Source organism: Moschus berezovskii, chromosome 1, assembly GCF_049115385.1.
Source record: "Moschus berezovskii isolate FMDL1 chromosome 1, NW_MosBer_1.0, whole genome shotgun sequence".
Lineage (NCBI taxonomy): Eukaryota > Metazoa > Chordata > Mammalia > Artiodactyla > Moschidae > Moschus > Moschus berezovskii.
Window position 1 is genome coordinate 156,639,537 of NC_142460.1, and position 27,215 is coordinate 156,666,751.

Sequence of the window (27,215 nt, forward strand, 5' to 3'; positions counted from 1 at the left end):
GGAAAAGCCATAGCTTTGACTAGATGGACCTTTGTTGGCAAAGTAATGTCTTTTTTAATATGCTGTCTAGGTTGGTCATAACTTTCCTTCCAAGAAGTAAGCGTCAATATCTGCAGTGATTTTGGAGCCCAAGAAAATAAAGTCTGTCACTGTTTCTACTGTTTCCCCGTCTATTTGCCATGAAGTGATGGGATAGGATGCCATGATCTTTGTTTTCTGAATGTTGAGCTTTAAGTCAACTTTTTCACTCTCCTCTTTGACTTTCATCAAGAGGCTCTTTAGTTCTTCTTCGCTTTCTGCCATAAGGGTGGTGTCATCTGCCTCTCCAAGGTTATTGATATTTCTCCTAGCAATCTTGATTCCAGCTTGTGCTTCATCTAGCCCAGCATTTCTCATAATGTATTCTGTATATAAGTTAAATAAGCTAGATGACAATATACAGCTTTGACGCACTCTTTTTCCCTATTTGGAACCAGTCTGTTCCATGTCCAGTTCTGACTTTTGCTTCCTGACCTGCATACAGATTTCTCAAGAGGTAGGTCAAGTGGTCTGGTATTCCCATCTCTTTAAGAATTTTCCAGAGTTTGTTGTGCTCCACACAATCAAAGGCTTTGGCATCATCAATAAAGCAGAAGTAGATATTTTTCTGGAACTCTCTTGCTTTTTCAATGATCCAGCAGATGTTGGATATTCTACTACTTAGTCATGTGTTCATGTTTTATTAATTCTTAGTAATATTGTTTTAGTTTTTTCAGTTCTTTGTATATCCACTCAATGGACCATTGGTTAGGGACAAGAAACATTAAGAAAATTAAGTTGCTACTGAAATACTAGGTAACAAGGAACACAGAAACGCTGATGATTTTAAGTATCTGGCTCATGATTATTATTGTTCCTCTCTGTAAATTGTTTGTGTTTTGTTAATATCCTGTATATTAACAGAGTATAGGTAATTATCCAAAAAGAAATATTAGCAAGAAAAAATAGTGATATATATGTGTATATATTCTCAGTTGCTTCAGTTGTGTCCAACTCTTTGCGACCCCATGGACTGTAACCCTCCAGGCTCCTCTGTCCATGGGATTCTCCAGGCGAGAATACTGGAGTGGGTTGCCATTTCCTACTCCAGGATATATATATTTGGCCTTTTATTTTTAGAGAATAAAGACTTCGCTTGCTATGTTACTTGAAGTGTTTATAAATAACAAACACTTTATCATTTAGTAACAGAACACTAAAAGTTTTTCTAGTGAAAGATGAATTCCAAATACCAAGTCACATTTAAAGTTTTGTCCTTGTATAATGTATTAAATTTTAGTCTATGTTTTTAGCATTTGTGAGTCTACAAACAAGTCATTTAAAAATAGATACTGGGGAGATGTCCCTGGCAGTCCAGTGGTTAGGACGCTGTACTTCTGTTGGGCTTCCACTGCAGGGTGCAGGGTGGGGAACTAAGAACCCACATGCTGTGTGGTGTGGGCCAAAAATAAAAAAAGATACATTGTCAAAATGCATTTTCTTACATAATTTAAATAAAGCAAGATGTAATCCTTGTTAGTGGGAAGTCAAAATTTGTATGTTTTATTAAAATGAACTCATAGTATGATCTTTGATAATACTCTGATTTAAAAATTTTCTTTTTTGAAACCATTTAACCACATTTCTTAACTGATTAGAAAATTGTCCAGATTCTTCTTGTTCCTGTGAAAGATGGCATCGAGGCAAAAAAGGTAAAGTATCTTTAATTCTGGTTGTGGATCAGAATTTGTTAGGAAGCTTATTCAAGATACATATTCCTGGGCAGTATTGAGTCAATCTGGCTATCTTTGAATTCTCCTTATGTGAGGTTTTATAGGTGTACTTTTAAATATATGTATGTGCCAATAACTTTAACTAATGCCGTATTAAGCAAGGACTTCGCTGGTGGCTCAGTGGTAAAGAATCCACCTGCCAATGCCGGAGACGCAGAAGATGGGGGTTCGATTCTTGGGTTGGGAAGATCGATTTCTTAGAGAAGGAAATGGCAACCCACTCCAGTATTCTTGCCAGGGAAATCCCATGCACAGAGGAGCTTGGCAGGCTACAATCCATGGGGTCATAAAGAATTGGACACAACTAAGCGACTAAACAACAATATTAAGCGAGCAAGTTTCTTGATAGTTTTCAGTTTTAAGACACTACTGTAGATTTTGGGATGCCTTTCCAGGAGGGTATTAAAGTAAACCTATTACTGCATGTACTCTGCTATAATGAAACACCAGTTTGGGAAATTTGGATCTCGCTTTATATTGATTTATCTGGGCTTCCCCGATGGCAGAGGTTAAAGCGTCTGCCTGCAATGCGAGAGACCTGGGTTCAATCCCTCGGTTGGGAAGATCACCTGGAGAAGGAATTGGCAACCCACTCCAGTGTTCTTGCCTGGAGAATCCCATGGACAGAGGAGCCTGGTTGGCTACAGTCCACGGGGTTGCAAAAAGTCGATGACTGAGTGACTTCATTTTCACTTATATTGATTTATTCAGTTAATGTTTGGTTGTTCAGCTATGAATCAATTGTGCCTGACTAGTACTCTTGCCTAGAAAATCCCATGGACAGAGGAACCTGGTGGGCTGCAGTTCATGGGGTCGCTACTAGTCAGACACGACTGAGCGACTTCACTTTCACTTTTCACTTTCACACATTGGAGAGGGAAATGGCAACCCACTCCAGTTTTCTTGCCTGGAGAATCCCAGGGATGGCGGAGCCTGGTCGGCTGCCGTCTGTGGGGTCGCACAGAGTCGGACACAACTGAAGCGACTTAGCAGCAGCAGCAGCCTGCTTTATCTGCTAATAATTTAATGAGAGATCATCATGGCTTTTCTAAAATATGAAAATAACAGAATATTACATAAGTGCTCTGTAACCACAAAACACTCCTCCCCTACATAATTATAAGATAAGTGGTGTCTGGCATTCTTTTAATTTCTTACTAGAATGTGAAATGAGGCATGACTTGAGTTTATGACTATGTTGTGGTTTATATATCATCTATTTAATGATTTATGGTGAGTGTTTGGTCTTTTGGTTTATAATGGTAGTTGACTGGTGAAGCCTACTTACCTTGTATCAACTACTGATATCACCAAGAGTATCAGGAAATATTTTTCATAGTTTTACATTGACTAAAGATATAAAAGTTAAAGAAGCTCTGAAGTTTAATTATTCAAATGTTCAGTAAACAGGTTGGCTTGAGTAACATTCATACTTTAAAAATTGCAGTATTTAACAGTTGATTTGCATTTTTCATTACTCAGCAGACTAGTTGTAATCCTTTTTCCAAAACTGGAAATGCAGATTTTAACCACCCTCCCCTCACCGCTGCTCCCCTGGTGTACATGATTAGCTGTCACTGGTCTCTCAGTAAAGTAGTGCTTAGTTATTTAAAGTGATGTACTGAACTTTAAAATAATTACTTGATCAAGCAGTCAAAATACATCTCTGTGTGTCACCGTTTTTAGTGATTGATGCATATCTATCATCATACTCCCTGATATTAAAATGTACCTTTTCTATCATACTGTGAAATTATGGATATTTGTGCTAGATATTTTAAAGAAAAGTTTACAGGTCTGTGAAATCTAGATGATCAGGGGCAAATGGTGGTTTGGGGCATAGCTGCTTGAATATTTAATTAAACAACTAATAATTTCCTTGAAATTTTAATTTGTTTGGATTTGTTGACTTTTTGAGCCATGTATTTGCTTTTTTTGTTTTAATTTGCTTTTTAGTTTGCTACTAAAATAAATTTATGCAGAACTTTAAAGGAATATGTTTTAAGCACTGCTTAATCAAAAATTTAAAGAAGAAAAACAGACCTGGATAAGGAAGCTCTGCCAAGGGGAAAATGGAGCTGTCTTCTTAAGAGAGTTCTCTAATCTCATTCATTTCTCTTTGATTTGTGCTTATTATTCTTCATAGTAGCATTCATACTCATGAATTTTGCCTATTGAAAAGATTTGTAAGAGGTTTACACTTCAACATATGTTTGAAAAAAGTATATTGGGCACAGGTTTTATAAGACTAGTAACAAGTTTTAAAAAGAACAGTATAAATTGTCTAAAAGTTAATTCATCTGTGCCCATTTGCTAAGTGATATAGGATCTTTTTATGGTATTGTGATGTTTGTTTTTAACTGAATCCAGATTATTAGTCCCATGTGTTTATGTATCTAGGAGATCTCTTAAAATTGTTTCAAAACATACTTTATGTCTTTAATTTTGGGGTGTAATTTTGGTGCTGTAATTCAGTGATGTAGAAAGGTCCAAGTATTCTTTATTGAATGCACAGTGCTTGGCACAGAGCTGGGCCTAGAAGTTACTGTTTAAGTGATTAAGGAAAGAGGAATGTTGTTTTAAATGAAGATAGCCTGAGCAATTAATTCCTCATTTGGAAGAGGTGAAGAGTGGGGATACTTAGATTAGTAGGTTGAATTATACAAAGATTATTGACCTTTGATTGATTATGCAAAGGTTATTGACATCAGTAGGAGAAGTACATTTTCCCAGTCTTTTTTTTTGTTCTCTTCAGCTAAGACAGTAAAAGAGATGATTTATTTTATACAAGTTACATTTAGCCACAACTGAGTACAGAACTAGCCCAGAATGTCACAGGTCCAGGGCAAATGACCCAAAGAGACTGCTTTGATACGAGCAAGGTGGGTCTCTGAAAGGTGGTCTAGGCGATCAGAATGGCCATAGTGTTCCAGATACATTGAGACAAGTTCTAGATAGTAGGCATGCAGTCCAACAGTTTATGAGTGTCCTTGGCCCATTGTTTCCCTTGTTTTTGGCTTCTGTGGGTGCACAAGTTCACTTGGCCTCTGCCTCATCTTTCTTTTGCACTTTAGCGTGCACATTTCTACTTCCTCCACTTAACTTGCATGGTGTGGAGGTTTCTCAGGATGTTGCTAAGGCTAAGAACTCTTCCAGTCTTTATATGTGCCTTGATATTGCTGTTGGAGATTGAATCTAGGCTGAATGGAGATAACTCAAAGTCAGCATAGTTAATCTCACACCACAGGAAGAATAGGGTGTTTGTTTATACTGGGGTCCATTAGCATCAGTTTAATGCTACTACTAGCTTTACTTCTATAGATTAATTATAATACTTTTGAAAGTGACATTGCTTACAAAAACCAGCTCATCCTAATCATAAGAGTTTAATATGTACATATTTACTTATTTTATATATTTAGTGTTATGTACATAGAACATTTAATATATATACACGTAGTCTTTAGTTAAGATTCTCATGCTGTAAATTCATAGACTGATGTGTAGTCTGGGGTTTTTGTGTTGGGCTGTCTTCACAGAGGAGATAATACAGTGCTTTATATTATCATGTATGTTCACTTAAAACATTTAAGATTAACTTTAAAAATAGAACTTGGTGTATACGAGAATCCAGGGCAGGGCTCCAGTTTCTATGCAGTGAAGATTTCCTCACGCTCACCAAAATATTATTGGTCATCCAGTCTCCCCTTTGTTTCACTCTTCCTGCCTCATTCACTGTTCCTTACTGCCAGTACCCATTCCTGTCTTGTATCTCATTCCCTCAAAAGGTTTTACATCTTGTGGTTGTTGCTTCTGCTATGGCCCAATTTCAGTAATTACTCTTTTTGATAAGTGAAAACAAAAATTGTCTCGATGGATGCCATGGACTTAGTAGCAGATGTATGGATGCTGCCTGTTAAGTAGAAAGAATACTAAGATTGGGAATCAATAGACCAAGTTTCTGTTTCTCTTTGCTAGTAATTAGCTATGTAATTGTATGGAAGTCCATCTTGGTTAAAATGAGACTGTGGAACAAGTTGATTTCCAAGGTCATTCCCAACCCTAATGTGCTTTTTATGATTCATTCATTGAACATTTATTAGGTGCTGGCTTATGTGCCAAACACTGGCTTAAAGAAACAGAGATAAATAAATTTCTGGCCTTGAGTAAGTGAGACCTAGTGAATGGTGACAGTATAATGTGATAAGTGCTATAAAAGGATGTGCAAACTCCTTTTTGAACAAACTGAGGGGCAGCAATTAAGGAAAGGTTCCTCTTGGAGGTCATGGTCAAGTCATTTCTTAAAGAGTAAACAGTTTACCATGCAAGGAACGAAGAAGGTCTTTATAGGAAGAACAAATCACAGAGGAATTAGTAAGCACACATTGCTTGTTTTGAAATGGCCAGGTGAGAATAGAGTAAGGAGTTTGTGGAGAAAGCTTAATGGTACAAATTTTTTGGGATAAAGGTGAGTAAGGGCTATATTCTGAAAGGCCATATGTCATTCCAAAGACTTTGGGTTTTAAAGGTTGCTTGAAGGTGTTTTTAGTTGTTCCTTTGTGAAGTATTTTGTAAAGAAGAAAGATCATCATATTTGTGTTTTAGAAACATCACTTGCTGGTAGTATGAAAAATGGACTGATGGAAGCAGGTGAAGATAAGGTTAAGTTATAGGAAGATATGCTATAGAGAACCCTTGTAGTATTCAGGATGAGAAATGATGAGGGTCCAACTAAGGCAGTATGTTGTTTGGAGTGGGTGTGGGTAGGATGGGCAGTGGGGAGAGAGGGAGAATATTTAAATATGTAAAGCTGGTAAGTTTGAAATCGTGAAAAAATTGGGGCAAGTGAAAATATGCAAACTTTCATTGAGTTTTATTTTGAAACATTTATAGAAAATTTCATTACACAAAATAGAACTCTAATATCCCTATCCTTTCAACAGTGGTATTAAAATGTAAGACTTCTGATATACTATAGATCTTGCCGTAAAATCTTAGTATCATGAAATTTTGGAGTTAGATCTTAGATATTTAGTCATTTTATAACTTTAAGAAACAGGCTAGTCATTTTTAAAGGCAGAAATCATATACTTTTTTTTTAACTCGAAATTCATCAGATTGGGACAGCCAAAATTACTAATTGTAGTGGTTGTCATGTACACACCACCCAAACCCCCACTTTAGGACTGAAGGATTTCATTTTCTTAGTTACTGGGAGTGTTACTGGGGCTGTTAGACCTCCCTGGGAATTACTGCTGGCTGAAGAGAGACACTCACCCACACTCACATTCCCTTCCTTGGAGTATCTTCATCCAGACTAGTCCATAAAAGACCTGGCTCTCTTGCCAGGACAACCTTGAAGAGCCATCTCAGCTTGAGAGCTGTGGGGTCGGTCTGAGGCCTTTGCTGTGATAGATCCTGGCCTAATTGGTTCTTCTGCCCCTTCCTTCCTTGCCTGATAAACTTTCCACACTCTTAACATCTAACCCAAGAGTTTGAGTGTCTAGGAACTTGATTTCCAACACTGATGAACTTTAAAAACTTTTGATTTGTAACAGATTTGTCAACTTTGAAGGATTTAACATCTATCAGTTTTTCATGTGTATGAGAAATATTCAGGTAAATGTTGAGTCACATAATAATGTGATGAAAGGATGGAAACAAATTATTAATTTGTGTGTGTGTGTTAGTTGCTCAGTTGTGTCCAACTCTTTGCTACCCCATGGACTGTAGCCTGCCAGGCTCCTCTGGAATTCTCCAGGCAAGAATACTGGAGTGGGTTGCCATTCCCTTCCCAGAGGATCTTCCCGACCCAGGGATTGAACCCGGCAGATTCTTTACCATATGAGCCACCAGAAAGAAAAAAAAAAAAATCATTATTAGAACATATTTTGGGATGGAACAAAAAGGAAAGTAACTTTTATAGTATGGTACACTTTTACCAATGGTATTCCGAAGTGAATTAATTACCACTGGCTTTGTTCAAACTTGGTATCACTTATGAATTTAGAAGAGTTTGCCAAGACTAATCATATCCTTGCTTGCTTATACTAAGGAGTTGTGCCTGTTCCTTTTACAGAGAAAGGGGCAAGCTGATTTGAGACCTAGTTGTATAGTTTGCTTATTTATTTTGGTGCTGTGGGCCTTTTTCTCAAACTTAGGCTGCTTTGTTATTCTTGATGCTGGCAGTGGTTCTTAGTAGAGGTAGGGCATGGCAACAGATCTTAGCTTTGGTATATTAATACTGCAAAAGTAGTGATTTGAATGATCTATGTTAAATAGAAGGAACATTTTATGACTACCCCAAAAGCCATAAATATGTTTACTGAGAAAATACAACTTCTGAAATTTTTTTTAATGCCAGAATTAAAGCCCTCGTCTAGGTTTTTAAAATTTTTCCCCTTAAACCTAAATTTGGTTTACATTTTATTTATTACATTTATTTAAATAATTAATTTTGTTAGGTGTGGTAATAGCTTTCTGATTACTTAAGAAAATGTACTTTGTAGTGATTTATACTGATATATAGAGATGAGACTTGCTGGAATTTGCTTTGAAATACTTCATGATTAAGAGATGTAGGTGAACCAAATGTGGCATAATCTAGATAATTATTGAATCTGTGTGATAGGTATTTGAAGGCTAATTTTACTACTCTCTGCCTTTGAAACTACTATAATAAAGAGTTTCACAAATTTAAGAGCATTAAAAAATTCTGGTATTGAATATCTTAGTAAATTACTTGCCAACAGTTATGTATTCTCAGAAATTCCCAAAATGACTATATGGTAATCTAAAACTAAATCTTAAGTCTCAAATTACAAGTATCTTACTTGGGGATGGGAAAAGTTAAAGAGAGGGAGAGTAAAAAAAGGAATTAGTAACTTTCATTACCATGACGAGTAAAAATGAAATTTAACCTTTATTATTTTTAGGGTCAGTATAGCAACATTTAGTATTAGGGCACATGATATCAAATTCATTTAGTTACAGGACAACTTGCATTATGTAAAAGAAGGTAATTCCTGTGATATATTGCTGATTAAGAATTCAAGACAGTGCAGTGAGAAAACCTTTTGTCATGAACTATCAGTTTTTAAGGTCTGAAGATGTGTATTTTTGATCAAGTCTTTTTGTGCATGAGTATGAAACTGGATGTAAGGTAAACAAGTTAAACCTCTTTCCAAATACTTCCCAGTTTTTATGGTACGGTCTACCAGTAAGTGACACACTTCCTCTTGATGCAAATTGCCCCTCTATTTTACTTTCTAGGGCAAGATGTATTTTTACCATTTAAAAAATGTTCTTTGATATTTCTTAATTTTGCAGGGAGGAGTTTCCTTAGAGACATATAGTAAATATAGGGTTAACATTTGATTCTAGAAAGCCCTTGAACTTTTTCTTCCTTCCTCGTATCATTGGAGCTGCCTTCCTCGTGAAGTGTAAAGAGAACCCTTTGGGAGGCTTCTGAGTATTAGGATACTTAACTGAGTGCATGAAACAAGTTTGCCGATAGGCATCTTCAATAGTAGATTAAAATTTCAAATATATTTGTTGAGGAATGGTTGGGCAATCCAATAGGTAATATGAATCTACATGGCGGAAGTTCTTAAGAACTCAGTTGTGGTAGAATTATGAATTAATAAGTGATAGTTTTTGTGTTTTCTAACCCGTTTTCAGTTCTCAGGATTAGGCACAGTCTAAAACCTCATCAAAGAACACAAACGATGTGTAGGGGGTAAGTCCTTTAAAGGTGCTGGGTAGCTCATGATTAACATGACTGGTGAAAAGAAAATCAGTGATGGAATGAGGGCAAGAGGTAGTCCTTACTTTTCACTTAGCTTGTACAATTTGCAAATCATTGTTGTTGAATTGCTAAGTCGTGTCCGACTCTTGCAACTCTTGCAACTCTTGCAACCTGTGGCCTGCAGGCTTCTCTGTCCATGGGATTTTTCAGGCAGGAATACTGAAGTGGGTTGCCATTTCCTTCTCTAGGGGATCATTTCAACCCAGGGATTGAACCTACATTTCCTGCATTAGCAAGTGGATTCTTTACCTCTGACCCACCAAGGGAGCCCTTAAAATGATACTCTAATTATATCATTCTTCATTATTTATATTATTCCTATAAAGTGAAGCTTCTCCTCTGTGATTTGGTTATTTAGTGGTTTAGCTCATATATAGGTAAGTCAGAATAAACACTTTGCCAACCAAGGTCAGTCTAGTCAAGGCAATGGTTTTTCCCGTGGTCATGTATGGATGTGAGAGTTGGACTGTGAAGAAGGCTGATCGCCGAAGAATCGATGCTTTTGAACTGTGGTGTTGGAGAAGACTCTTGAGAGTCCCTTATACTGCAAGGAGAGCCAACCAGTCCATTCTAAAGGAGATCAATCCTGGGTGTTCATTGGAGGGACTAATGCTAAAGCTGAAACTACAATACTTTGGCCACCTCATGCGACGAGTTGACTCACTGGAAAAGACTCTGATGCTGGGAAAGGTTGGGGGCGGGAGGAGAAGGGGACGACGGAGAATGAGATGGCTGGATGGCATCACCGACTCTGTGGACATGAGTTTGAGTGTACTCCGGGAGTTGGTGATGGACAGGGAGGCCTGGCGTGCTGTGATTCATGGGGTCGCGGAGAGTCGGACACGACTGAGTGACTGATCTGATCTGATCTTGCTCTTTGTTGTTGCTGTTGTTTAGTCCCCTTCTCCAGGGGATCTTCCCGACCCAGGGATTGAACCTGAGTCTCCTTCTCCTGCAGGTCTTCTTTATTGCAGGCGGATTCTTGTACTGCGGTGCCTCTGGGGAAGCTCTTCCTCTTTATTTACCAGTTTCCAAACTTCATGAGCAAGTTCACTAGCATCCTGAAACTGATTTTCTCCCTTTTTAAAAAAATGAACTCTAGAGATTGGAACTTTTTTAGGTGTGCTTTTATATTCCATTGCATTTATGCATGCTGAGATTTTCTCATCTTTGGTCACTGGAAGTCTCTTCAGGTTTGCTCCTGAATCTCTTTAAACATTATCCTGATGTTTGATAGTTTCCTTGTGAAATTCCTAGCATAAGGTAATAAAAATTTATCTCTTCTAACTTATGTCACAGATTTAGAATCCACCATTTGCCCTGATCCCGTTGAACAGGAAATTGTTTTTCAGCATTATCAACTGAGTTCATTGCTGCTGTGGTTGGTTCCTGTTTCCATGCCTTTTCAGTGTATAGATAAAAACTTAAGTTCATATTGATAAATCCAGTTGAAATTCAGGACTACCAAATTTTTAATTTTAACTTTCATATGACATTTTCCTCCTTACTAAAAAATACCAGGATTTTCAAGGACTTCAACATTTACTTTATCCCACAATTAGACACTATCACTTTATGGCAACTATCAACACTACCAGCAACAATTTCTGAAAACAAAACAAGGATATTAGGACTAGAGTCAATTTTCTGTTTTAAAGTTTAATATTTGAAATAGTTAACTGAAATGGTTATACCATTAATTTGATAAGTTACAGTTACTTGTTTTGCTTTTGATTTGTAGGAGTTTCCTTTAAATTTATATAATTATGTAAAATATTTACATGGTTTGCAAGTTAAAAGTTACAAAACAGTTTAAACCCAGAATAGACTAATGCTGTCCCAGGTCATTTCACTTGGTTTAGTCTCCCCTTCTCAAGAGGATAACATATTTTATTTTTTAGCTTTACACTTTATCCTTTTAAGTGTGTACACATCTCTCTCTATTCATATTTTCTGTACCCTTCCTTAGATTAAGTCAAGGGTACCTTAAAGGATTCCTGCAATGGATGGAAAGCAGGTTGAACTCTGTAACTACAGAGGCCTTGCCTTAAGGTGTTTTTATTTTTTTAAGTGCTGTTGCAACCATCACCACAAAATGATGTTAGAACATTTTACTCACCCCAGAAGTTCCATTGAGCCTACTTAAATTAACCCCTGCCCCTACACACAGGCAACCACAATTTCTGCTTTTCTGTCATTTCTAGACATTTTATATAATTGTTGTGCTTAGTTGCTCAGTCATGTCTGACTCTTTGCAACCCTTTGGACCATAGCCCGCCAGGCTCTTCAGTCTGTGGGGTTTTCCAGGCAAGAATACTGGAGTGGGTTGCCATTTCCTTCTCCAGGGGAATCTTCCTGACCCAGGGATCGAAGCAGCATCTCTTGTGTCTCCTGCATTGCAGGCAGATTCTTTACCCTCTGAGCCATCAGGGAAGCCCTTTGGGTCATCAGGGAAGCCATTATATAAATGGGATAATACAACAATGTATGCTTTTGCATCCGCCTTCTTTCACTTAACGTAATGTTTCTGAAGTTCATCATGATGTGGCATGTACCAATAGTTCTCATAATTGCTAAACATTATTCTTTTGTATGAATATATCACTTTTGTTTATTCGCTAGTTGATGGACATTTGGATTGTTTTTGTCTGTTATGAATAATGGGCTTTCCTGATAGCTCAGTTGGTAAAAAATCTGCCTGCGATGCAGGAGACCCCACTTTGATTCCTGGGTCGGGAAGATCTCCTGGAGAAGGGGTAGGCTACCCACTCCAGTATTCTTGGGCTTCTCTTGTGGCTTAGCTGGTAAAGAATCTGCTGGCAATGCAGGAGTCCTGGGTTCAATCCTATTCACAAACATCTCTTTATATGGATGTATGTCATTTGTTTTTGAGTAGGCTCCTAGGAGTAGAATTGTTGTATAGTAAGTGTATGTTTAACTTTTAAAGAAACTACCAGACTGTTTCCCAGTGTGATTTATCATTTTATATTCTTCTCAGTGATACAGATACTGATTTCGCCACATTTTGGTCAATTCTTGATATTGTCTGTGTCATAAGTTTATCCATACTAGTAGGTGTATAGCAGTATGTCATAGTTTTAATAACTATATTTGGCATATTTTCATATGCTTATTAAATATTCATGTTTTATTTAGTGAGATGTTTATTCAAATTTTGTTTGATTTTTAAATTGGATTGTATTTTTATTGATTTATATGAAGTTTTTAAAATATGCTATAAGCTCTTTATCAGATGTATGGTTTGCAAATATATTTTTCTCATCAATCTGTGGATTATCTTGTTTTCTTAATGGTGACTTCTGAAGCACAAGTTTTTTTATTTTTTTAATATCTGTTTCACAGTATTTTTCTTTTTGTGCATTTGATGACACATCTGACACTGTCCAACCCAAAGTCACAGTTTCTTTTCCCTGCATTTTCTTCTGCTTCTGACTTTCAGCTTAGATTTATGTCTGTGATCTACTTTTAAGTTAGTATTTGTGTATGTTGTATACTAAGTGGAATGAATCCTCTTCCATCTCAGCAGCTTCCTATTCTCACAGGGTAAACACCGATGGAGCTGGGTGGTTGGGGAGCCCTAGAGTAGAACCCAGCGGATCCCCACTGTCCTCACCTGAGATTCAGCAGGTTTCACACATAAATGCTTCTCAGATTGTTTTATGTCTTTGGTTGTGAAAATGACTCTTTGTCAAAAATTTTCAGGTTTATAGTTGCTTCTAAGGGAGAGGGTTTGCTGATTTCACCATCTATAACCAGAAGTATAGATTCTGTCTCAATCTTAAATTATGTAATGTTTATGAGAAAACAAGTGCTGCTTTGAGTTCATTATTTGCCCTGAATTGGAAACCAGTGAACAGTTGTTTCTTTGGGGAGTAAGGGTAGAGATAGGAACTGGATCTAGTTGTTTTCCCCTTTCTGATTAATTTTGTATAGGTCATTTGTAATTTAGGAGTTATATCGAGTAATCACTTTCACTTTTATATTATATTGCTATACTTGGGATACTTGACCATGGTCATTTTCTATTCTGACAGAAAAATTTGAGCCCAGTATTAAATTCTTTTATTTTTTTAAGTTACATTTAAATGTCGTGGTTTTTCTTGTTGTTGTTATGTATTTTGATTTTCTGTAACAGGATTTAGTAGTATTTTTTTTAAATGAATGTAGTTCTTTTTCATCGTAACTATATCTTGGTCATCTCTTTTCTAGTTTATGATTAGTATATACAGTAAAATGGTTTGCAGTTATACTTTTTTTGTGAAGACGCTTTTGTGCTGATGATTAATGAATACCCTCAGTGTCTGATGAGGCAAGGACTAACTTTTCTTTTGGGGCCTTGTTTAACTACCCACAAGGCCTCCAAAAATTTCCAGGAAATAGTTGACCTGTCGCTACCTAACTGAATCTTTCTTATGAAACAAAACATTCAGTTTAAGGAAGAGTAAGAATAAGAATAGGGACTAACTCTTGCTCTTATCTTTTTCCCAGTGTCTAGACAATTGTTGCATTAGGTTGAGGTCCCAAGGGTTATAAGCCTACTTTGTACTTTTAGTGACTGATCTCCACCTCTTTATAGCCTTTGGAGAAGAGAGGAAGAAAGTGAACCAGAATTTACTGTTTTGGGGGAGAAACAGACAGAGGAAGGTTGTTTGAGATAAAGGAATGGGGAATATAGCATGGAAATGAAGTGAGCTATTGAGTATTTTTCTGTTTCCTGTAAGATACATTTTTTGTATCCTGTTTTGTTGTCTGGTGAGTTTAATCTATCTTAATTTTAATAGATTACTTATAATCTCAGCTTCAGTATATGAAATTATAAATTTTTTTTACTAAAATCTTTGCTTTCCTCCTTTTTCCCTCTTAGGACATTTGCTACAAGATCCTATTGCACCCACCAACTCAACCTGCCAACACTATGTCTGCAAAAGTTGTAAAGGCAAGAAAATGATGATGAAACCTTCATGTAGCTGGTGCAAAGACTATGAGCAGTTTGAGGAAAACAAGCAGTTAAGCATCCTAGTGAATTGCTACAAAAAACTATGTGAATATATAACACAGACTGCATTGGCACGGGATATAATAGAAGCAGTCGACTGTTCTTCTGATATTTTGGCTTTGCTTAATGATGGATCCTTGTTTTGTGAGGAGACGGAAAAACCCTCAGATTCATCCTTTACTTTGTGTTTGACACATTCCCCCTTACCGTCAACCTCAGAACCCACAACTGATCCTCAAGCTAGTTTATCTCCAATATCTGAAAGCACCCTCAGCATTGCTATTGGCAGTTCTGTTATCAATGGTTTGCCTACTTACAATGGGCTTTCAATAGATAGATTTGGTATAAATATTCCTTCACCTGAACATTCAAATACGATTGATGTATGTAACACTGTTGACATAAAAACTGAGGATCTGTCTGACAGTTTGCCACCTGTCTGTGACACGGTAGCCTCTGACTTATGTTCCACAGGCATTGATATTTGCAGTTTCAGTGAAGACATAAAACCTGGTGACTCTCTGTTACTGAGTGTTGAGGAAGTACTCCGCAGCTTAGAAACTGTTTCAAACACAGAAGTTTGTTGCCCTAATTTGCAGCCCAACTTGGAAGCCACTGTATCCAATGGACCGTTTCTGCAGCTTTCTTCCCAGTCTCTTAGCCATAATGTTTTTATGTCCACCAGTCCTGCACTTCATGGGTTATCATGTACAGCAGCAACTCCGAAGGTAGCAAAACTGAATAGAAAACGATCCAGGTCAGAAAGCGACAGTGAGAAAGTTCAACCACTTCCAATTTCTACCATTATCCGAGGCCCAACATTGGGGGCATCTGCTCCTGTGACAGTGAAACGGGAGAGCAAAATTTCTCTTCAGCCTATAGCAACTGTTCCCAATGGAGGCACAACACCCAAAATCAGCAAAACTGTGCTTTTATCTACTAAAAGCATGAAAAAGAGTCATGAACATGGATCCAAGAAATCTCACTCTAAAACCAAGCCAGGTATTCTTAAAAAAGACAAAACAGTAAAGGAAAAGATTCCCAGTCATCATTTTATGCCAGGAAGTCCTACCAAGACTGTGTATAAAAAACCCCAGGAAAAGAAAGGGTGTAAATGTGGGCGTGCTACTCAAAATCCAAGTGTTCTTACATGCCGCGGCCAACGCTGCCCTTGCTACTCTAACCGCAAAGCCTGCTTAGATTGTATATGTCGTGGCTGCCAAAACTCCTATATGGCCAATGGGGAGAAGAAGCTGGAGGCATTTGCTGTGCCAGAAAAGGCTTTGGAGCAGACCAGACTCACTTTGGGCATTAATGTGACCAGCATTGCTGTGCGCAATGCTAGTACCAGCACCAGTGTAATTAATGTCACAGGGTCCCCAGTAACAACGTTTTTAGCTGCCAGTACACATGATGATAAAAGTTTGGATGAAGCTATAGACATGAGATTCGACTGTTAAATCAGTGGGTCTTTAAACCTACCTCTGGTAGGAAAATAGCTACAGTTTTACGGCAGCTATGGTTTTGTTGGTTTAACTTGCCGGAGCTCCTGCATATAGATCACTTGTATCAAGTGTTTTCATTGCTAAGTTATATGTGTTAGTGTCGGGGAAATAGTTTGCAGATAATGGAGGAGTAACCCTACAACTATATGTCCTTAGTTCTTACAGAACCTCATAGTTTGAGAACAAATGCTGATGCAACTGATTTATACAAAATGAACTTTGGCAAGGAAAATAACATTAACCTCATTGTTTATGGTCATGCTTTGTGCATAATCAAAGTTTATGATTAAAAGTAAGGAAGTGGTATCTAGTCAGTCCATAAGGATTGTGCTCATATTTTGTGGAAAAATAGCCATTAGTTTGTTCAGGAGACTCAGTGCTACCTTCAGATGCCATTGATGTTTCTCCTGTTGAAAAGCTGATGTGTCAAGCTCAACCTTTGTACTGACGTAATACCATTTCTGATCATGAAAATTGGCTACTGGTGTATGTAGCAGTTTTTAAATCAGCAGTATTATGAAAGAAAATTTGCCCCTCGTTAGAATGTTGAAAAAAATCTTTTAAAAGTGAACAAACTGAAATTCTGTCAGACTGTGGATGTTTTGCTGTTCATGCCACAAAACTCTTCTGAGTTGAATCCCATTTTTAGTTAAGTCTGACTCATTTCTAGGGGAAAAACTCTAAATCTTTCCTTCACTTTGAGCAATGTTCTGATTAGATAAATGAAGTGGAGAAGAGTAGTTTTATTCTGAAGGTAATTGAATTTAGACTATACTATGTGACAGAATTAAAAAAAATTTATACAAATGTTTTATTTAGAAATTGGGATTTACTTAAAATAATTTTGGAATAATGCTCCAAAACTTACTCAGATTTATGCATTATACCTATTGCCACTGGCCACTTCAAAGTGATTTTTTGTTTCCTCTAATAGTTTGCCGCAGACTTTATTTTGGAGATGCTTTTTCCTTTTTTTTTTTTTTAATAGGGTGCTATTCGTTGTGGAGACTTCTTTATAGAGGCCTAATAAAAATGCCTTTTTATGAAGCCTGTGCATTTAGGTAGGTTTGAAGCTAGTTGGATTTTCTTTAGAATACTCTTTTGCATGTAAAGCACAAACTATGTTTCAGTTTAAATCCTTGTCTTCCCTGTAATTTTTATGGGGGAGATAAGTGAGTCACAAACATTCTGTTGAAGGGAAATCTAGTCAGTTGCTTGAAAGAGCACACACAGCCCAAATAAAACAAGGACTGACTAGGTTGTAAAGAAATGACCTTATGATTTAAAAGAAGAGTTGCTGCTTTGACAGTGCTTATTTAAAGAAAAATACTGCTGGAACATTTTCAGTTTCTACTACGTTCACCATCTTTTCTGAGATCTGACATATGCTGAAGTTGTTTTGATTTGGCACACAGCATGTTCAATGATGGTTACTCACCTAGTACAAGACATGGAGAAGAAACTTTTGGACACAGAGCAGATGACACCTCCTGATGTTTTGTAGTGTATCCTGGTGTCATTTTCTGTGAATGTGGTCAGGTAGAGTTGTTTTTGTTGTTGTTGGGCTTTTTTTTTTTTGTCTCTTTTGGTGGGGTGGGGGTGGGCTAAAGCCATAGGAAGAAAAATGTGATGTATGTGTCCAGTATGTACTATTTTGTTTTTGTTTTGCAAGAAGAGTTGAACTATTTTTGATAACAAGAGTAAATGGTGGAAAATGCTTCTTAGTTGTCTTGTCTTTATTTGCTTTCCAAGTTTTGGAATTTTATTTAATTCCTCTGAGTGTTAGCAGTGTCTTATGAAACATGTATTTGCCTAAAGTTTGTAACAGTTTTACATTGGACGCAGATGCCCTGCTATATAAACTTGTAAATCTGTTCTTTATTCACTAATGATCACTGCAAAAATGACTAGAAATAATGAGATTGTACACATGGATGATTAGCATATATTTTGCAAATCTCCCAAACTTTCCTATTATTATGATCTTAAAATTCCTTGAGTATTTTATTGCTTCCCAAGTTTGATAATCTTAGTTTTGTGTTTTTTGATGCATGGGAGGTTGGCAATATAGACAAAGTGAAAATCATTAGTATGTGAGGGCCTTGATTGTTATGTAATATTGCCAATGATGAATTCAGGTTGTTTTTAGCACAAGTTTCTCTTTTTTATGCTGGTATTCTCACTGCCACACTTTTGGAAACCTGTATTACACCTTAAATCTATCAATAAATGTTAGTTTTCTAATTTAATGTTGTAGAATACTGAGGAGTTTGGGATAGCATGCTTTGAATGGCCTGTATTATATACATTTGGGGAAGAGTAATTACTGTGCCTTGATTTTTATGTTTTTTTTTTTAATATGGTGAATTATTTTTAGGAATGCTGACCATTGGCTAACAATGGATAATTGAGAAATTATTACTGAAGTAACTGGATTTACTTCAACAGGATTTAAAACCACCAAACCAATAAGAGCATTTAATATGACTCATCTTCATTTGTTTTTTTTTTTTTTTATTCCTCTTGTAATTACCATAAATGATCCAATGATCTTTCACCTTAGGCAACAGAAGTTTTATAGCTAACAGTTCTAGAACTAATCTTTTTGATTAGTTTTCATAGGTTTACACCTCTAAACAGATGCAGTACAGTTCTAGGATACAGAATTTCTTCACTGTGTTTTTAGTTTTCTTAAAACAACTTGATGGTGACTAAAGCAAAGTAAAAGTTTCATAACAGATGAAAGATAAAATTTTCCCAGTATTATAGGCAAAAAATATAAAATGTTTTAGAAAATACTAAGTTCACAGTTAAGAATTGGAATCTAAAGTGTGGATGGTATTTTTTCTCTGTTAAAAAAAATTTAGGTATCCAAATTACAATTACACATTCTTTAAACAATATATAAGGCTAAATTCTCCTTTGATCTTGTGAACTTCTCATTCCCAAACCCAAACTCCCATCCCCAGAGGAAATGACTTCTTAATATGAGGTGTTATCTTTCCATATCTTTCTTTATGAAGTTTTCCCAGAGGTTCAAAGAGTTACTTTCTTTGAAATGCAAGCTTGTTTATAATGCTACTCTTTCAAACATAAAAATGAGTTGCAAAAATGAGTTGCAAGTGTCATTAAAACCAAAAGTGTGTATTTGACAACTTTATTTAGTTTTGCAAAAAGGGAAAAACAAAAGTTAAATCATGCAGGCTTCTCCACCCAAACACACCGTAACATTTCCAAAGTTGAGCAAATGACTTCTCTCATTTGATCAGTCTAGAGCTTTAGAAACACTTTGAACAGTACACAATGACATAGATAAGATGCAGGGAAAATACACATAATTTCATTATTTTGATTACCTGATTACAGTTAATATTAAGCTCTGAAACTTATATCTCATTGACTAGCTTTAAGGTCATACCTTCAATTTAACTTTTATCAAGGAATCTTGGATATTGTAACAACTTGAAATTTCCAGTTGGGCAGTAATGATTATATTCTGCATGATCTTTACCAGAAAGTCAAATATATCCTATTTTAGTTCCTCAGAATTCACATTTCTTATATTTAATACTAAGAAGAGAATACAGTGAAACACATTCTTGTTTCTGAAAATGTGTTGCTTTGGATGACCTAAATTAAAAGCGCTTAAGTGGAATGATACTGGTAGCTATACTTGTATAATAATTACAGGCTTTTGAAACCAAATATTGACCAAAATGAAAGCAAGATGACTTCAGTAAGGAGAAACAAGGTAAAGTACAGCCATGTAGTTAAAAAATCAAACATGTATTCGAAAACTGAATTTTTGCTGAGCCGTAGAAATAGTTTAGATCATTATGGCTAATAAAACCTGTAAACCATATCCGACTTCTAAAAAACTTAACCATTTGGGTATTTTTATCTGAAAAAATTTGTTTCCTTGTAAAGGCTGGGTGGGGTAGATGGTAAATTTTATGTACTACAAAAATACTTTTAATCCTAATTTCCAATGTGTTTAGATTATTGCATGTAGTATTTCCTAAAAATTTAGTCACTTTTAAGCTTTTTAGTTCTTTGTGAGCTATTAGAAACTAAGTTTTTTCTGTAATAGTTAAATTGAACGTCAGTTCTGATCATGCAGGTAAAATAACAGGAAACTCGGAAGATACTGACAAAAGGATTGCTAGATCTGTTAATAACTGTACTAGTTGATGGTGCATTTCCTAGATTCTCCTTTTCTCCACTTTTTGCCAACGTTTGATTATTTCAAAAGTTTGGCCTTCACACCAGCAAGGGAACCAATGTGGGGTGGAAAGGGAACTATTCTGACATTTAGGACTTGTTAAAAAATCCAGGGAAAAACTTTAATGACTTTATCGAGAGGTGGATATTAAAAAGTTTCTGAGAGGTTTCTTTTATACTAGCAGAAATTTCCATCCTTTTTAATAGTTTATTTTCAATTTGTCTTCAACAGTATTGTGAGATTTGACTGCCTTATGGTTTACTGAAAAGTACAGTATTCTGTAATAACCATATCTACCCTCTAGTAAACATGAAGTTGCTTTCTTTTATGGGTAGCATTTCTGTTTTCTCCCATTTCTGTGATAAATCCTGAAGTAGATGCAGTATTTTGAATAAGTTATTTTTCAACATGAAGGAATAATGTTGAGATTGAGACCTTTACTGTTAACCTATTCTAATATTTAGTGATGAATATATCTAGTAAGAATTTTCATGTATAATTATTTAAGCCTTCAAGTAGGCTTTCTGATACAAAGTACAGATGGGACACTAATTTTTAGATTAATAAATCACTCAATAATTCACTACAAATGTTAGATGAGTTAAAAGGAAACTTTTTTTCCTCTCAATTAGGAGTCATATTCTGTACTTGTGGTCAGTTAAGATTTTCTTCAGGTTTTATATAAGATCCACAGTCAGGATGGGCGGAGGGTTTAGAGCTTGCTAGCAAGGTTGGAAGGCCCAGTGGTTAAAATACCTGAGGATGTAAAGTGACTAGCAGTTTGGCAGGTCATTGTGAAATTACATTAACTAAGTTCAAGATCTTTGAACTCCAGTACACATACAATTAAAAGAAGTCTCTGAGATGTTTTGGCAGTGCTTTTATTACCAGGGCTGATTCAGTTCTGGAGGCCCTGACTGCTTTTTCAAGTTCCAGAATTTCTTGACTCAAGTTTTCTGCAAGTGAAGGTTTCTTCTGGGCTCCATAGGAGCCCTGATGGGCCTCAGGGATACTGGACAACAGAGGCAACTTCTGCTTTTGTGCAGAGAACCGTGCTTGGCACTGTCCCCAAGAGATCCTTGGTACATTCAGGGTGAAGAGTGCTGATTCACGGATGTTGGAAGGTGATGTATATATCATTTGCTTCTGAGGAAAAGCTCTGTAGGAGGTTTGAGGCAAACTGGAGGAGTCTCCCAAATTGGGTATGTGTATCCAGAGCTATTGCTCAAAAACGTTAAAAAGTTCCTACTGCAGATACACACTTGCAGAAATCAAAGCCTTTAAAATGCAATATGCAAACTAGAGCATCTCTTCACAAAAATTTTTTTTTTAAAATACATATCTCCCTTTCATGTATACATTGGCAGCTATTCTTCATCCACTGACTGAAGCTTTCCACATTTCTCTGAAAGGCTTGAGGTCACTATTTTATTGCCTTTGTTTCCAATTTCAGAGGGAGAGGGAGGCTCCTCTGTTTCATAATCTTCAAAGGAGCTGAAAGAACAAAAATGAGTTATTGATTTTTTAAAAGTTTTAATGTTTGGGTAGAAGTCAGTATAGCAAACTAGACTGAAGATCAGCTAGCAAAAGTACCTGAAGTTGCTAAATGGCAGCTATAAACTGAAATACCCTGGAAGAAACTGCCCTGGAACAGAAAACACATTCTCCCTGTTCCTTCAAGCTCAAGTTCATGTTAGAATATGTTGAAAATGTGCTGAATCAAGCTTTCCCTAGAGGCTTTGATGGGAATGAAAGCATTATGGATTGAGGTATGAGGTCTGGAAAGTATGAGCTTTTTACATGAATGCCTTCACTGAAGTGGCTTCGATGCAGAGTGGGGAACTTTCTCAACTCTTAATTGCTTTATAGCTTCCATGGCTTCTAAGAAATCTGTGTACATAGAGCTGATTAAAGCTTACTCTTGGATTTCGTTTCATTCTTTGCGGGATTCCACAGCATATTCTCTCTGCTCACCCCTCTTTAGAGTTCCATATCCTCCAAACTCTATCTCCTGGCTACTCCAGGCATGGATGACAAACTATTTTATCTCCTGGGAATGATGGCTGCTTGACCTGTGCAGAAATTTCTGGATATATAATTGTTTTGTCAAAAAGGTACCAATACTGGCTGATGGCCAAAAACAAACTAGGTTAGGACTACCCAGTAGGTGGCACTTACTCATTGAGGGTAGAGAATGTTACATTTTTGTTAAAAAGCATATCTGATGTTTGGAAAACTTTGCTCTGAGTACCAGTTGATGATCCTGTTAGATACCATTTACAACTGTCATTTTGCAAAACCTGTCGATATTTAATATCTGTTTTCACTCTGCCATCTCCTAGAGGCTGCACTGTAACTGATATATGATGAATAAGGAGGCAATAAGAGTAATTTTGCTTTAATGGAATTGAAGCAGGGTTGATGGAAGATCCTCCATTTCTGGGGGGAAACATTCAAAGAAAAGTTAATTCTAGAGATGCAGCTACGTATTTCCCATCAGACTGAAAGACATTTTCTTCCTCTTTGTGATCTAATTTGCTGTTTGTGAGTGCTTTCTCAGTGCAGATCTATGAGTGAATTAGAGTTAAGTCTGAGCTGAGACTATTCAATAAATATTTGAGCTTCTGTTGCTAAGCATGAGCCAAATGCTAGGTATACAATGGTGCAAGAGACTGACCAGCGCCTTCCTCACAGAGCTTACATCCTAATGGAGACCATCTGGAATAGTGGTTAAGTGGTTTAGCTTTAGAGCATGGACTTTGGAGTCAGACTCCAAAGTTGAGTTCTAATCTTAGTTTGGTCACTTAATACTACTTTGGCCATGTAACTTAACCCCTCTGCCATCAGCTTCCTCAACTAATAGTTCCTACCCCATTATATATGGGCTTTTCTGATAGCTCAGTGTGTAAAGAATCCGCCTGCAATGCAGGAGACCCCGGTTTGATTCCTGCGTTGGGAAGATCCGCTGGAGAAAGGATGGACTACCCACTCCAGTATTCTTGGGCTTCCCTTGTGCTTAGCTGGTAAAGAATCAGCCTGCAATGTGGGAGACCTGGGTTTGAACCCTGGATTGGGAAGATCCCCTGGAGAAAGGCATGGGAAGCCACTCCAGTATTCTGGCCTGGAGAATTTCATGGACTGAATAGTCCATGGGGTCGCAAGGAGTCGGACATGACTGACTTCACTTCACCCCATTATAAGGGTTGAATAGAGATTAGGTGAGAGAGAAAATACCACATTCTAATGGTGGAGAAGTACTGGCGCTTACTGAAGCAGAATGGTGACACCTAATCCTGTACTGGGGGACAGGGTTTTGTGTATTTCTTTTTAACAAAAGTATGTGTGTTTTCCCACTGTAGCCTCATGTGGAAATGGAATTTTTAACAACGGATGTGATTCAAGCTAGTACCTAAACATTCCAATGCTTTGTGGGTTGGATGTAGTGGAATGTCACCTGCATTTCTTTTGTACTTTCGAGGCACCAAGAACAGTAATATACATAAAGGCTTTGGAGGAATCTTGGGTTAAGGGAGCTCATTCAGAACCTCTTATCAGTGTGCTTTTTACCCTAACTCAATAGTTAGCTGGGGTTGATTACCCCCACCTTGGGGGTCATTTGGCGATGTCTGGAGACATATATGTCATTAACTGGGCAGGTCCCATTGGCATCTAGTGGATAGAGACCAGGGATGTTGCTAAATATCCTACAACAGAATTACCCAGCTTAAAACATCAGTGCTGTTGAGAAGTCCCGCTCTAACTTGCCCTTGTGTCAGTGCATCCCAGGCTTCTGGACTAAGCTCTTCTCACTTTGTACTTCCTGAGCAATCAGTCTTTCTCATGGCTGTATCTACACTTGTGGTTTCTAAATGTACATGTCCAGCCTGAGCCTCTCTCTAAGTCGAAGACTGCCATGTATCCACCTGTCTAGTATGTGGCTCTTCCCATGTGGCAGTGTATACAAACCTGGACTCATCGTACCTACAACCCTGGTTCTCCCTATTGTAGCAAATAGTATCATAATCTACCCACTCAAAGCCGTAAATCTCATTTCTTCACGCTCCTCTTCCCTCCCCTCTTCAAATCCAGTGACTCTCACCTATGACTTTCAATAATACCACATGGATACAGTCTTGACTCCTCCTCTCCGTTGCCACTAATTGAGTAAAAGATGTTACACTTTCTTGCCTGGATTACTGCAGTAGTTTTCTAACAGTTGGTCTTCCTGTTTTTGCTCCTATTACATACCCTTTGGTCTTGCCATAACAGACTATTTACAGTGTCAGAATAGGTCTTAGGACCTAATGCCACAATAGATGTTTTTCAGGGGCCTGCAGTGCCCTTCCTCCTTGGTTAACTTGTGCTCATATTTTAATCTGAGCTATCATTTAAAAGGTTCTTGATTCCCAGTGCCTGAGCTTCCACCATCTCTTATTTAGACGTCTGTAATGGCGGAGAGTCGGACACGACTGAGTGACTGAACTGAATGGCTTCCTTATTTGTCTCCTTGCCTCTGTACTTGCACCTCTCCAACCTACCTTGTACTACCTTGCTTAACTTTTTTCAATAGCTCCCCCAGGCCCTGCATGATCTGACCTTTGCTAATCTTTCCAGCAGTGAATCCCTCTGTTTCTCACTATACTCCAGCTATACTGGCTTTTTAAAATGTCCTCAGCACCATTTCCTGCCTCAGAGCCATTGCACACATTTACCCCTCTGCCTAGAATATTTCTCCTTCCTGCTTTTTGCATAACTTTGCTTCTCAATTTTTAGGTTCTCATCACCTTAGAAAATTCTTCCCTCAGCTCCCTAAATTGCAAGCCTCTATTACTGGTTTACCCTGTTTATTTTTCATAATTATATAATTAAATGTGTCATGCCCACTCAAATGTGAAATGTCCATTTTGTAACACACTAATTTCCTTGGGTTATAGTATAGTGACTGACACTAACTGCTTAAAATTTGCTGTTGAATGAAAAATAATGTCTTAGTGCTCTTTTAAAATAATGTGTTGAGTTGTTGAGGAAGGCTGGAGTCAGTAAAATGGTGAGGGTACAGAAGTCATCTTGAAGTCACCAAAGTCTTTATCTTGCTCTCCAGGAATTCCTGAGGGAGAAAGAATGTTTACTGATTGTCTTCTAAATGACCACTTCCAGGCTTACTTGCAGGTCACTGGAATTCCTCTGGGCTGAAATGAAATTATTTTATGATGTATTCCCTGTTCATTTAATTGGCCATTTTAAATTGAGTAGGGGGATCAGAGGATTAAAGAACTCACGGGGATCACAAACAGTTAACAAAGAAACCCTTGGTATCAAATTGAGCACAGATTCTTTAATTGAGTAGTAACAGTATTGTTAGCATAAGGGAAAATAATGGTTCATGTATTTTTTTTAAAACTTTATTTTGTATTGGGGTATAGCCGATTATTGATGCTTTTGAATTGTGTTGGAGAAGACTTTGGAGAGTCCTCTGGACTGCAAGGAGATCAAACCAGTCAATCCTAAAGGAAATCAGTCTTGAATATCCACTGGAAGGACTGATGCTGAAATTGAAACTCCCAATACTTTAGCCACCTGATACAAAGAACTGACTCTATTTGAAAAGACCCCGATGCTGGGAAACATTGAAGGTGGGAGGAGAAGGGGATGACAGAGGATAAGATGGTTGGATGGCATCACTGACTCAATGGACGTGAGTTTGAGTAAGCTCCAGGAGTTGGTGATGGACAGGGAAGCCTGGCGTGCTGCAGTACATGGGGTCACAAAGAGTCTCACACGACTGAGCAACTGAACTGATAGCCGATGAACAATGTTGTGACAGTTGCAGGTGAACACAGAAGGAACTCAGCTGTACATATATGTGTATCTATTCTTCCCCACAACCCCCTCATCCATGATGCCACATAACACTGAGCAGAGTTCTGTGTACAATAGGTCCTTGTTGGTTATACATTTTAAACATTGTATTGTTTACAAGCTCATGTATTTTTGCTAGCAATATGGTAGCCTTTAGAAACCCATGTCCCTAAGTTTCCCCTTTTAGAAACTGTGTCCCTAAGTAAGTTTCCCGTTTCAGATGAGTAATTTCTGGGCAAACATATTATACATGGTGGCTATAAGCATAGAATAAAATGTTAACTAGTCCTCTTAGTTTGCAGTCTATATTGCTGTAGAAATAGGAGTAGATGAATTTTACCGTTATACTTTTAACAACAGATATCCTAAGATATCCCTGGAGGCTCAGATGATAAAGTGCCTGCAGTGCGGGAGACCCGGGTTGGGAAGATCCCCTGGAGAAAGAAATGGCAACCCACTCCAGTATTCTTCCCTGGAGAATCCCATGGACGGAGGAGCCTGATAGGCTACAGTCCACGGGGTCGCAAAGAGTCAGACACGACTGAGCGACTTCACTCACTCATCCTAAGCCATTTACATAAAATGAATTACCCGAAATACTTTAGAAGTTGGATTTGGTTCAAAGAATTTCCTTATTGACCCATTCAATCACTAGAAAATCTTTTGCTTCAAATTTGTTAAAATTTCCTAATACGTACCATTTACTTTTCTACCTTAGAAAGCTGATCCTATTTATTTTTTGATGGCTGAGGATCTCTTGCAGTTCCAGGTCATGAGCCATCAGTAATTCTTATTTTGGCTGTAGATATTATAAAAATTTTGGATTAAATATATTCTAGTTATGAACTTGAAGGAAGGGACAGAATTCAATTCATTTTTATTACCAGCCACAGTGCCTGGCATAAATTAGATACCAGTGCATATCTACTGAAATGAAATTTATTTAATTTTAAAATTCTCTGGTCTTCTGACTAATCACCTATAGTGTCTTATT

The 27,215-nt window shown here is 37.3% G+C and overlaps 2 protein-coding genes across 4 annotated transcripts in view; one reads left to right on the plus strand and one right to left on the minus strand.

Moving 5' to 3' along the window:
* MSL2 (MSL complex subunit 2) overlaps positions 1-17,857 on the plus strand; it is a 31,353-nt gene extending 13,496 nt beyond the window's left edge. The window contains exon 2 of the mRNA XM_055413283.2: positions 14,504-17,857. Within this exon, the coding sequence (XP_055269258.1) occupies positions 14,504-16,095 (1,592 nt within the window). The 3' untranslated portion in view covers positions 16,096-17,857. The remainder of the gene's footprint in view (positions 1-14,503) is intronic.
* PPP2R3A (protein phosphatase 2 regulatory subunit B''alpha) overlaps positions 17,704-27,215 on the minus strand; it is a 254,163-nt gene continuing 244,651 nt past the window's right edge. For all 3 annotated transcript variants that reach the window (XM_055413269.2, XM_055413262.2, XM_055413274.2), the window contains one exon: positions 17,704-21,856. In XM_055413269.2, the coding sequence (XP_055269244.2) occupies positions 21,730-21,856 (127 nt within the window). In that variant the 3' untranslated portion in view covers positions 17,704-21,729. The remainder of the gene's footprint in view (positions 21,857-27,215) is intronic.